This window comes from Protopterus annectens, chromosome 1.part2, assembly GCF_019279795.1.
Source record: "Protopterus annectens isolate FY-2018-M chromosome 1.part2, PAN1.0, whole genome shotgun sequence".
NCBI lineage: Eukaryota > Metazoa > Chordata > Ceratodontiformes > Protopteridae > Protopterus > Protopterus annectens.
In genome coordinates, this window is record NC_056727.1 from 256,921,165 (window position 1) to 256,935,138 (window position 13,974).

The 13,974-nt window shown below is 40.7% G+C and overlaps 1 protein-coding gene across 1 annotated transcript in view; it reads right to left on the bottom strand.

The window, feature by feature from the left end:
• Nucleotides 1-13,974, bottom strand: part of DNAAF10 (dynein axonemal assembly factor 10) — an 874,610-nt gene that overhangs the window by 708,173 nt on the left and 152,463 nt on the right. The window contains exon 2 of the mRNA XM_044055954.1: nt 8,000-8,100. Coding sequence (XP_043911889.1) covers nt 8,000-8,100 — 101 coding nt within the window. The remainder of the gene's footprint in view (nt 1-7,999; nt 8,101-13,974) is intronic.

Below are 13,974 nucleotides of genomic sequence, written 5' to 3' on the forward strand. Positions count from 1 at the left end.
AAAAGAGTCAGGAGTTAAGTTAGCCTCTGAAAAAGCATCATCCACAATATCCAAAATAGGAGGAATAGCCAGGGGCCTACGTTGGGGAAGAAGAAGAAAATCCCTTAGTCTTTTCTTAGATTCCGAGTACTCCTGTCCTTCCCAGTGGAAATGTTCCCTTATTTCATGCAAAGTTTCCCCAAAAGAGAAATCCTCAGGGGGAGAAGCTGAAGGAAAGGATTCCTCAGCATCAGAATCCTCATAAAGAGGGAAAGAATATTCCTGGTCAGAAGAAGAAACAGAAGAAACAGAAGCCTGATCAGAGGAGTCATAGTAAACTTCCTGCCTTGGCCTTTTATCTGGAGGGGGATGTGAACCCCTAATCATAGTAAGTAAGTCCGCCACCATTTTAAGTAACTGTTTCTGAGACTTGGGAGCCGGATCAGAAGAGGCCTGGGTTGCAGTCTTTGATTTGGAAGGAGTCTTTGCCTTTGTCTTTGGCTTTGCCTTTATAAGAAGCTGAGTAGGCCTGAAAACCCCTTCGGAAGCCGGTACCTGCACAGCAGCTCCGGACCCATCCGAAGGAGCATTGTCCGAAGGTCCAACTGAAATATTCAAAGGCCTAGTTGGCTCCTCATGGGAGTCCGTTTCGGCTATCGGTTCCAAAATGGCTGACGACAGGGGCTGCAAAAGCGCCTCACTGACGACGGCCGAACCTGAAGCTGGCTCCACTTGTGCGATATAGTCTGATTTGGACCTCGGAGGCCTGTCTTTGTCCTTGCGTCGTTTGTGAACTCCGGTAGCCGGAACCGTATCTGACGACATTTTGCAATTAAAACGCCTACCGAAGTAATGAAAAGCAAAATAGTACCTTCATTTAACAGTACGTTGATTGAATCTAGCACAAAACCGACAACTAGCTACGTCGTGGTCAGGGCCTAAGCAATGAATACAGTAAGAATGAAAGTCCTTATGAGGTATTTCCTTCCCACATGAAATACAATTATTAACTTTTTCTGACATCGGACTGGAGCAAGAAAAATGTTTCCCCAACGGGGTACTTAGCTTTGAGTAGGAGAAGAAAGTCTTCAGACTGAAGTTTGATTAGAAAAAATTGTCAGGAGTCAGCCGACCGGCACTTGCGAACTGCTATCACTGCACGGCAAGAAAGACTGGAGAAAATGGCGTCGGCTGTCAGCTTTGTACTCCTGGTGCCCTGACGTCAGGGAGCATGGCTGAACAGCCGACGCCGGACCCAGACTTTGGGATTCTGGCAGACCAGGGACTGCCTGCCGGCAGGGGAGAACCCTACAGTCATGACTGCAACAGTGAAACACGATGAACATCACACAATTACTAAGGCAGCCTCATTCTAGCTTACATCAGTACCTAAGTCAGTAAGAGACCTGTTGGTTCCTCACAGTAAAGATCTCATTATTTTGCAAATTCTGGCCAGAAGAAGGCAATGATTATGTGGGCAAACTCAAATGCTAAGATTTACTACTACTTTTACTCTCTCCAGAGATAAACAACTTGATTTTCTGGAAGAAAAAAACATACAGTATTACAAGTGATGCTTGTTTACAGTCAAGGCATGAACAGCAGCTCAAAGACATTGCATCAAAACAGACAACACAGTTAAAGTCGGTGTGTGCAAGTAGTACAGGTAAAATGACTGTTGGTAATGTCAGATTACCACAGAGCAGTGAAGAGACTTTTTTTTCTTAAAGTAAGAGTGGCTACATGTGTATGTGTGTGTGTGTGTCTGTGAGAGAGTGTGTATATATGAATATATATCTATATATCTATATCTACATCTATATATATATATATATATATATATATATATATATATATATATATATATACATACTTTCGGCAGCTCCCATTTATCTTAGGCCTTCCTCTTTTCCTGTTACCTGGCAGCTTCATCCTTAGCATCTTTTTCCCAATATACTCTCCATCCCTCCTCAGCACATGTCCAAGCCAACATAATCTTGCCTCTCTGGCTTTGTCTCCAAACCTTCCAATCTGGGCGGACCCTCTAATATACTTATTCCTAATCCTGCCCATCCTCGTCACACCCAGTACAAATCTTAACATCTTCAACTCTGCCACGTCAAGCTCTGACTCCTGCCTTTTTGTCAGTGCCACTGTCTCCAGCCCATATAACATAGCTGGTCTCACTACCCTCTTGTAGACCTTCCCTTTCACTCTTACTGGTACTCGTCTGTCACAAATCACTCCTTACACTCTTCTCCACCCACTCCATCCTGCCTGTACTCTCTTCTTCTTCACCTCTCTTCCACACTCACCATTACTCTGAACTGTTGATCCCAAGTATTTAAACTCATCCACCTTCGCCACCTCTACTCCCTGCATCCTCACCATTCCTCTATCCTCCCTCTCATTCACACACACATATTCTGTCTTAGTCCTGCTGACCTTCATTCCTCTTCCCTCTAGAGCACATCTCCACCTCTCCAGGGTCTCCTCCACCTGTTCCCTACTCTCACTACAGATCACAATGTCATCTGCAAACATCATAGTCCACAGGGACTCCTGTCTGATCTCGTCTGTCAACTTGTCCATCACCATTGCAAATAAGAAAGGGCTCAGAGCTGATCCTTGATGTAATCCCACCTCCACCTTAAATGCATTTGTCACTCCCACCGCAGACCTCACCGCTGTCACACTACCCTCGTACATATCCTGTACCACTCTTACATACTTCTCTGACACTCCCGACTTCCTCATACAATACCACAACTCCTCTCTAGGCACCCTGTCATATGTTTTCTCTAACTCCACAAAGACACAATGCAACTCCTTCTGACCTTCTCTGTACTTCTCCAACACTCTCAGAGCAAACATTGCATCTGTAGTGCTCTTTCCTGACATGAAACCATACTGCTGATCACTAATCATCACCTCCCTTCTTAACTTAACTTCCACTACTCTTTCCCATAACTTCATGCTGTGACTGCGCAATTTAATCCCTGTGTAGTTACTACAGCTCTGCACATCACCCTTATTCTTAAAAATCAGTACCAAAACACTTTTCTCCAGTCCTCAGGCATCCTCTCATTTTCCAAGATTTCATTAAACAATCTAGTTAAAAACTCCACTGCCACTTCACCTAAACACCTCCAAGCTTCCACAGGTATGTCATCTGGACCAACATACTTTCCATTCTTCATCCTCTTCATAGCTAACCTTACTTCCTCCTTGCTAATCCACTGCACTTCATGATTCACTATCTGCACATCATCCAACCTTCTCTCCCTCTCATTCTCTTCATTCATCAGCCCCTCAAAGTACTCTTTCCATCTTCTCAACACAGTCTCCTAGCTTGTGAGTACATTTTCCTCACTATCCTTTATCACCCTTACCTGCTGCACATCTTTATTAGCTCGGTTCCTCTATCTAGCCAATTGGTACAGGTCCTTTTCTCCCTCCTTAGTGTCCAACCTTTCATACAACTCTTCATACGCCTTATCCTTAGCCTTCGTCACCTCTCTCTTTGCCATGCACCTCATCTCCTTATACTCTTGCCTACTTTCTTCATCTCTCTGACAATCCCACTTCTTCTTCGCCAACCTCTTTCTCTGTATACTCTCCTGTACTTCTTCATTCCACCACCAGGTCTCCTTGCCCTCCTTCCTCTTTCCAGATGTCACACCAAGCACCATTCTAGCCATCTCTCTTACTAGCTCTGCTGTAGTTACCCAGCAATTCGGTAACTCTTCAATGCCACCCAGTGCCTGTCTTAACTATTCCCTGAACTCCACCTCAAAATTACCCTTTTTCAATTTCCGCCATTTGATCCTTGGTGTTGCCCTCACACTCATCCTCCTCTTCTTGATCACCAATGTCATCCTACAAACCACCATCCTATGCTGCCTAACTACACTTTCCCCTGCCACCACTTTACAGTCTCCAATCTCCTTCAGACTGGTCCTTCTACATAAGATATGCATGTGCATAAGATATGTGTGCATCTTCCTCCACTCTTGTATGTCACCCTATGCTCCTCCCTCTTGTTAAAATACGTATTCACCACAGCCATGTCCATCCTTTTCGCAAAATCCACTACCATCTGACCTTCTGCGTTCCTTTGCTTAACACCATACCTACACATCGCTTCCTCATCCCCTCTGTTCCCATCACCAGCATGCCCATTGAAATCTGCTCCAATCACCAGTCTCTCACCCTTGGGTACAGTCACCACCACTTCATCCAACTCACTCCAAAATTTTTCTTTCTCATCCGTCGCACACCCAACTTGTGTAGCATACGCACTAACAACATTCATCATACCACCATCAATTTCCTGCTTCATAAACATCACTCTGACACTCTTTTCACCTCCAAAACACTCTTAGCATACTGTTCCTTCAGGATAACCCCTACGCCATTTCTCTTCCCACCCACACCATGATAAAACAATTTGAACCCGCCTCCGACACACCTAGCCTTGTTCCCCTTCCATCTGGTCTCTTGCACACACAATATACCAACCTTCCTTCGGTCCATCATATCAGCTAGCTCTCTCCCTATACCAGTCATACTGCCAACATTCAAAGTTTCGACCCTCACTATCACAGTCCTAGCCTTTACCTGCCTTGGGCATGCCTTTCCCCTCTTCTCCTCCTTCGGCCAACAGTAGCCCAATTTCTGCCAGCACCCTGTTGGCAAACAGTACTGGTGGCGGTCGGTGTTAACCCGGGCCTCAATCGATCCGGTATGTATATCTGTACTGTTGTCCGCATGTATGATTTGGGAAAATTTTACGCCGGATGCCCTTCCTGACGCAACCCTCCCTTTTTATCCGGGCTTGGGACAGGCACCAAGAAATGCACTGGCTTTGTGCATGCCCAGTGGCTGGGTTTATAAATATATATATATATATATATATATATATATATATATATATATATATAATGAGTATATAAATACATGTGTGTGTGTGGTGTATTTCCTATTTCCCATCACACACACGTATATGTTTATATACTCATATATATATATATATATATATATATATATATATATATATATATATATATATATAATATATATGTACTCATACACACACATATATATATATATATATATATATATATATATATATATATATATATATATATATATATATATATATATTTATGTACTATACACATATATATATATATATATATATATATATATATACATACATATATATATATATATATATATATATATATATATATATATATATATGTATGTGCATATATATATATATACATATATATATATATATATATATATATATATATATATATATAGATATATATATATATATATATATATATATATATATATATATATATATTTTTAAATATACTGGTGTTTATGTGTGTATATATATATATATATATATATACACACATATATATAGATATACATACACACGTGTGTACACACACACATATATATATATATATATATATATATATATATATATATATATATATATATATATATATATATACAGGTCTACTTTACAAGACCGAAATACCAAATAACCAACTTTCATAAAACTAAAACCAAAACACCAAAATTTCAAAATCCTGAAAGTTCACTTAGCCAACTCTCACTTAATCAAAAGTTTACAATACCAACTGCACTGCTTCTGCATATTATGAGATAAGGCATCCCATATAAATAATGTGCTGTTATCAGTAAATTCTCCTAATTGTTACAGAACAGAGGTAAAAATATAGTAATAATTTAGGGAGGGTGGCCTAATGGTTAAGGTGTTTGCCTTACAAACACAAAGTGCAGGGTTTGAGTCTCACAAGGGATAATTGGCTAGGCTTAAAATGGCTCGCAAGGGCAGTTAGCTTAGTACTAATCTATGAACCTATAGCGCACATGTTGCAGGAAATACAATTATCACACTAACCACTTACATTACAGCAACAGTACGCTACCCTTTTATAAACCCAAACAATGTACCTAACCTCACCTACATCCTGTCCACCAACAAATACCTGCACAGCCAAAAAAAATCCCACTGAATATTCATGACAGTAGCTATATCACCAAAATCAATATTCATTACAAACACTTAAATGTAATAAAAACAATTATTAATATTTTACTGTTTCATTTTTGCAGGGGGCTGTGTCCCCCTGCAACTTAAATATACCAACTCCGCGATCACACTTGTTTGTCTTTCAGCTTTTCCCGGTAAGGGGTCGCCACAGCGGAACTCCGGTCTGCTAATGATTGGCAGTAGATTTTTACGAAACGCTGAGGTGCCAGCTCGATGCCCAACCTTCAACGAAGGCACGCCCATTTATGCACGCATGTCTTTCGAGCGCTACCCAACCACGGGGAGGACATGCAGACTCCACACAGAAGGCACTCCCAAGCCCAGCGGAGAATCGAACGGGAGAACCTCTTGCTGTGAGGTAACAACGCTGCCGCCATACCACCGCGGCTCTACAGTGCGGAAATGAGCAGATTTCCTGTTCTGCTCAGCTTGAAGAGTTGGCATTTTAAACATTCAGTCTTCTGAACATCGGTAAACTGAAGTTTCAAATCAAATGAAACCGAGTTTTTGGTCTCGGTATTCTGAAAGTCGGTCTACTGACATTTCGTTCATGTCAAGTTGACTCGTGTGTGTGTGTGTGTGTGTGTGTGTGTGTGTGTGTGTGTGTGTGTGTGTGTGTGTGTGTGTGTGCATATACATATCTATATCTATATATACACACAAATATATGTATACACACACACACACAACACGGCTATGTAAATGTGTAAGTGAATATACCACTACTTTGTGTCAACCTTAATTATGCGTTTCTTTTAATATATTTATCATAACTTTGGCATGAAAGAAAAAAAAAAGTTTGCCCAGTTCTGCGGCATACAGGGATAAAGCTCTGACTATAACCCAAACCGAAATAACAGTTTGGGAACTGGAGCAGCCAAATGGGGAGAGGATGAAAAACAGTAGCTGATTCTTGCTCATCCATCTTGGGGGAGGGGGGAAGAAGTGATAGCTCCAGACAGCAGATTGCCCCCAATCGAGCAGAAGTTTGGAAGTTACTAAAATACTAAAGACTGGGGACATGGGTTTACCACTACCAGGCTAGTGATGGTAGAGTTCAGTTGTGTGGGTGGAAGCATGCACATACAAGGGAAAGCACTGACATGGGTGCTCAAGTCAGCCATTAGGGGTAGGGTTAGGGCCAAAAAGAAATTCCCTCATTGCCAAGAGTGGCACATGGCAAGTAGGGCACAAATCACAAATATGGCGGCCTGCATGCCCCCCCCCCCCCCCCCAATGGCACTTACTCATGTGTCAGGGACACAAGCAAAAAGCACTTAAAGAAGCAAAGAAAAAAAACTATGTTTTGACAAAACAAATTATAATATGTTGTTTTTCACATATAAGTTCAACATTTAAGTGGGTGTGTAAGTGGGTGGAAATGTAACAGCACCAGATTCTCATATAAGGCTCATGCAAGTCCAAAAACAAGCTATTGACTAGTAACTACAGAAAGCTGTCAACATGCTTAGAAATTAGATCATCTATATATCTGTAAAGAATAAAATCCTACCTGAGCCTTTGAAGATCATCTCTAAATGGAATAAAGTAACTTCAATTAATTTCTGGTAAACTCCCATTCACAAGGCTTGCCCTTAAACTTACAACATACGATCTTACTCTAACACAAGAATTTGAGACAAAGCCAAAAATAATGGGGTGGGGGGACAAAATCAGAGACAGATATCAGAGATTGTTGTTGTAAACTAAATTACTAGAATAACAGGTTTTGCATTAGTATGCATTTTCTGAACTACAGGAAGAAGTCTGAAACTCAAATGTCTGTCATTATGTAGTGACTTCAATCCTCAATCATTTGCCAGTAAAACACAAATTTTTATAAGGAATAGACCACAACCATGAGGTGAAAAATCTGGACTTTCTGTGAAATTCTGTTCAGTTGAGAGGTGTGCATACCACGTGTGAAGGTTTCCGTCAAAGTCTCCTGTAGCTATATGTCTCTGCTGCAGAGAGGTGGCGCCAAAGGTTCCACATTTGATGGGTTTTGCCTTTTCTATCTGTGAAAATAAAAGATGAGCTGTTTTGTTAACAAAAATTACAACACATCTGAAAGCAAGAAAAGACACCGTTTTTTTAATGGCATGGAGCAAATATGCTCATAAATAGCAGCTGTAAAAAATTACAAGAGCTATAACATGTAATATGAATGCTCTAAATTTACCTACAAACCCATGTAAACACAGATCTCCATTATAAGTATTTCTATCCTTCACTTGTACTTTTCGGCATGTCTATACATGTAATGGATGTCAGGTGATGCACATAACGAGGCTGTATTCTGTCAGCCTGCACAAGTCCCCTTAAATGCTGATACTTGTGAGGACTAATCACGTATGTTCAGAAACCCTGCAAAACAGACAGCTGGAATCGCCCAGCAAAATACTTGGCACCAGGAGATCACAATACCCAAGATACTACACAGCAGGAGGCACTTGCTACAATTAGAGATGAAGCAGTACCCAAAGGCAGAAGACCAAGATGGCTAGAGAACTAAATGCAAAGAAAAATCAAAACACCAATGAAATCATAATTTCCTCAGAGACAAAATACTGGTGACTAGCTACACTGTTTGCTACTCTCAACTGTACTGAACACCTCTAACAGCACCAAAAAGAGAAATAACCATCTCCAACTACTTTCTGTTGCACAGTAAAAATGTGGACTACACTTCTGTGAAGAATCAGAAAAGATGGAATAAAACAAACAAAACAAAAGGGAGACTGCATACTTTCAAGTTTGCTGTGATCTGTACTGTAAAACCACAAAGATGTTCTTTTAACAAACCACTCATTTTTCTTAACAGCAACTCTTGAGTAACTGCTGTCTCAGATTCACACTAGCCAGAAGCAGTTCAAAAGAGGAGTCACTCTCCTCCCAAGGAAAAGTGTGAAAGTGTGTCCTTATGTATGCACACGTTTATAGCAATCCCAATGTATGCTGAAGTCTCAATACCTCTGAGTCTAAGGTACTTCGTGAAGAAAAAGTGACAGGAATGAAGAGACATGTCTTCTGCACACTATGACAGCAGGAAATACTCCCTCCGAGTCTACTTTCACTCCTTAGTTCACAGAATTATTAGGCCAAGTCCATTTTTTGTAACAAATACAAATTTGCACCATCCTACTAAGGTCTAGAAGCCCATATGTCTCCACTTTGCCCAAGAATTCTGAACAAAGCAAGAAATGGTGGGGGTGAGAGGGGCAATTTGTAAATATTTTACATATACTCATAGTATCGAAGAAGGCTGGAATGTGGCATGAATCGAATACTGACAGCTGACATGACATCCTGACCCCATGTAAAAAATTGGAAAAAGGGACTGATGATGACGACGATGATGATTTTACATATTACTCTAAGGGAATGCCCATTGTTGCTTTTTCTGAACAAGTACAAAACCCTAATGTCTCACAATACTGAGTAGCTGTAATCCTCAGCAATGTACCAGAAATATCACACACTTTTATGAGGGAGAGAGCAAAAATATGAGGCAAAATTAGGACAATTGAGAGGAATAAAGCATAATGCAGCCAAAAGTATGGTGATGTGTACTCAAACTGTTCAAAAGGACATACTGATCAGTGGCAAGGGAAACAATTCACACAAAAATGCAGAAAACAGTGCTGGCAACAGTGCTCACAGGGAAATAAGATCAGTTTTTATAAGAAATTCAACAAAGCTGTTATTTTACCGTCAAACAAAAGTTTTCCAAAATCTATCTAAACATCTGCTTTCACAATATTTTTCAATTCAAGTCATCCTTATAGATTAGCATAGGATGCCACCACAGCTATGCTTGTCTGTTACATCATATGTTCCAACCACTTGCCCTTTTCTTCAGCTCATTTTCAACAAGAAGCCAGAAAGTCCTCTTTTGGCCTTAACTATCAAGCAATGTCTACTAGCCAGGTGGCAAACTGAGTTACAATTTCCTTGTCTGCTGCTATAAGAAGATTTTTAAGTTCTGAACTGCACTCTTCCTCCACTAATCAAAGAACACCTTATCAGCTTTGTCTGCAATGTATAGGTTCACAAGTAGTTACTAGGGTTGCAGTCCCAAGGTACCAATGAGGAGCCTAGACAAAATTTCCAATTGCCCTAAAAAACTGTCTGATTAAGTGACTTGCTCAAGGTCACACAGTCTGCAAATGAGGGCTAAGGAGAATCAAACCCCGCACTACAGGATGTGCGGCTTACAGCCTTCCTCTAGACCACCTGATACATTTAACAGATGGGACCTTAGTTTTTAATATGTCATCTGAAGGACGACATACTCAGGAGTGCATTGAAGATATCTTATTTGACTAGATAACGTTACAGGACAAAAAGCTTAGAGTATGAAATTTTACTACTGCTTAATACTTTCTAATGAGACCTAAATGTCAGATTCTGTAACATTTGTCCGTTTTCTTTCTCTCAAGCATGTTTAATTCAATTAACAGACTGTAAGGACTACATTCACTCAAACAATACTGTTTTTAAGTACTACAAATGAAAAGATGCTTAGTATGAGCAAGCATAAAAATGTTTTGCCAAAAGGTTAGACCAACAAATCAACAGACATTTTACTAAATACAGTACACAGTGGACATAAAAAGTGTACGCACCCCTGTTAAAATGGCAGGTTTTTGAAATTCAAAGAAAAATGACACTGCAATAAATAATTTCAAAACTTTTCCCACCTTTAATGTGACCTATAACCTGTACAATTCAATTGAAAAACAAACAAATCTGTTTGAGGAAAAAAAAAAATAAAAATAAAAAAAAACCGTACAATACGCTGGTTGCTTAAGTGTGCACACCCTTAAACTAATACTTTGTTGAAGCACCTTTTGATTTAATTACAGCACTCAGTCTTCTTGGGTACACACCTGCCATCAATTACTGAGACTCTGATTAACCCCAAAATAAAGTTCAGCTGTCCTAGTAGGATTTTCCTGATATTTACTCAGTTGCCTGCTACAGCAAAAGCCATGGTTTGCAGAGAGCTTACAAAGCATCAGAGAGATCTCATTGTTGAAAGGTATCAGTCAGGAGAAGGGTACAAAAAATTTTCCACAGCATTGGATATACTATGGAACACAGTGTAAAGAGTCAATAAAAAGTGGAGAAAATATGGGACAAAAGTGGCATTGCAAGAACTGGCCGTCCCTCCAAAATTGATGAAAAGACAAGACGAAAACTGGTCAGAGAGGCTACCAAGAGACCTACATCAACACTGAAGGAGCTGCAGGAATTTCTGGCAAATACTGTTTGTGTTCTACATGTGACAAAAATCTCCGGTATTCTCCACATTTCTGGACTATGGGGTAGGGTTGCAAAACGGAAGCCTTTTCTTACACAGAAAAACATCCAGGCCTAGCTAAAATTTGCAAAACAATACATCAAATCTCCCAAAAGCATGTGGAAAAATTAGTTATGATCTGATGAGACCAAGGTTGAACTTTTTTGGCCACAATTCTAAAAGGTACGTTTGGCGCAAAAAAAACCCCACCTTGCATCACCAAGAGAACACCATCCCCACGGTGAAGCATGGTGGTGGCAGTATCATGCTTTAGGGTGCTTTTCTTCAGCTGGAACTGGGGCTTTAGTCAAGGTGGAGGAAATTATGAACAGTTCCAAATACCAGTCACTTTTGGCCCAAAACCTTCAGGCGTCTGCTAGAAAGCTGAAGATGAAGAGGAAGTTCACCTTTCAGCACGACAATGATCCCAAGCATACATCCAAATCAAGAAAAGAATGACTTCACCAGAAGAAAATTAAAGTTTTGGAATGGCCCAGCCAGAGCCCAGACCTAAATCCAATAGAAAATCTGTGGGGTGACCTGAAGAGGGCTGTGCACAAGAGATGCCCTTGCAATCTGACAGATTTGGAGCACTTTTGCAAGGAAGAGTGGGCAAATATTGCAAAGTCAAGATGTGCCATGCTGATAGACTCCTACCCAAGAAGACTGAATGTTTCAATTAAATCAAAAGGTGCTTCAACAAAGTTTTAGATTAAGGGTGTGCACACTTATACAACCAGCGTATTGTACATTTTAATTTTTTTATAATATTTCCCTAACAGCTTTGTTTTTCAATTGAATTGTACAGGTTATAGGTCACATTAAAGGTGGGAAAAGTTTGGAAATGATTTATTGTGGTCTCATTTTTTTATATTACAAAAACCTGGCATTTTAACAGGGGTGTGTACACTTTTTATATCCACCGAATGTGATGCAGGAGATCTTCCAAAAGGGCTACTCTCAGAAAATTTGTGATGTTGTTTGTGACAGAAGACTTATCCAAATAAGATATTTTTCTTCCACTTGGCATGACTTGATCAAGTGATAAATGACCAAAGATAAGGATGACAATGATGGTACTGCTCAAACAGTCCCAGATGACTGCCTGGGTGGCAGCAACAACAAATGAGGGAATGTTTACAATATGAAAGGAAGCAGTTGACAATGGATACAAAAAAATCCACTGTTCATAACTAAGCACACTACAACATCAAATCATAGTTTCATAGGCAAGTACTAGGCTGTCTGCCCAAGGGCATTTATAAGCCTAGTCAGAGTGTGTCGGCTTTCGCCGCCCCATTGATTAATTAACTGATGCTCTGTCAAGCAGAGCCAATGAAGTGATCCCAGGGGTGTATTTTCTGTTACCCATCCACTCATCAAGGTTTCTCTTGAAGACTGTTAGTGAGGGGCTCTGCTTAATGTAGTTTGGAATTTTGTTCCAAAGCATGGGGAGTCTCTGTGACAGGAATCTATCCCTCCAGCATGTTCTATTTATTGTTGTGGCGAGGTTTAGCTCACTAGAGCACGTGGCTCGCAGTGACTTGGATTTCTTTAGGTGGAGCATGTCCATCAATTCTGAGTTGGACGTGGCTTTGTAAGTCAGGCAGAGATCACCTCTGAGTAAGCGATATGCCACTGAGTACAGCCAGAGTTTTTTCAGTCTGGCTGCATAGGACATATGTTTGAGGCCAGTAATCCTCTTGGTGAGGTACTTTTGTGGCCTTTCCAGATGTTGGAGGTGTCTTGTGAGGTACTTCCCAAATGGGGCACTGTACTCTATGATGGGTCTAATGAGTGACTAGTAGAGGAGCACTATAACCTCTTTATTTCTAGATGCGAACGCTTTAGTACTTAGATGGGCCACATAGAAGGATTTCCTGACTACTTTGGCAATGTGACTGTCAAAGGAGAGATTACTATCTACCTGGGTCTCCAGATCTCTTATTACCTCTTCTGTATTAATGAGGCTGCCGCCAATGTGGTAATTCGTGGCTGTTTTGTTTCTCACAAATGGGATGACTATGCATTTTTTGGAATTTAGCTTAAGACCATGACTTTGACACCAGGTGTCTGTCTCAGTAAGGCCCTTTTGGAGGATGTCCGTATCAGCCGGAGAGTCAATTATGGCTCCCAGTTTGCAGTCATCAGCGAACTTGGTTAGCCAAAGACTGTGTTTGCCTATACTTCTGAGAAGTATATTCCGAACATTAGGGTTCCCAGGACCAAGCCTTGTGGGACAGCACTTGTGACTGGTTTAGAGTCATACCTGGAGCCCGCTATTCTTACCGTGTGAGTTCTGTCTGTAAGCCAGTTGGCAACCCATCTCGTGACATAGGAGTTTATGTTCAGGCTGGTGAGTTTTTCTGTAATACCAGAGTGGAGAATGGTGTCGAAAGCCTTGGCGAGGTCAAGGTAGGCTGTGTGAACCACCTCTCCCTCGTCTACGGCCTTGGTGACTGTCTCGAAGAAGTCAATCAGGTTTAGTAGGCATGATCTGCCTTAACAAAGCCGAACCGGGTCGGGTCAAGTGTTTGGAGGTTCCTAATGTCTTTGTTAATGAGTTCCATGATGATGCGCTCCACAG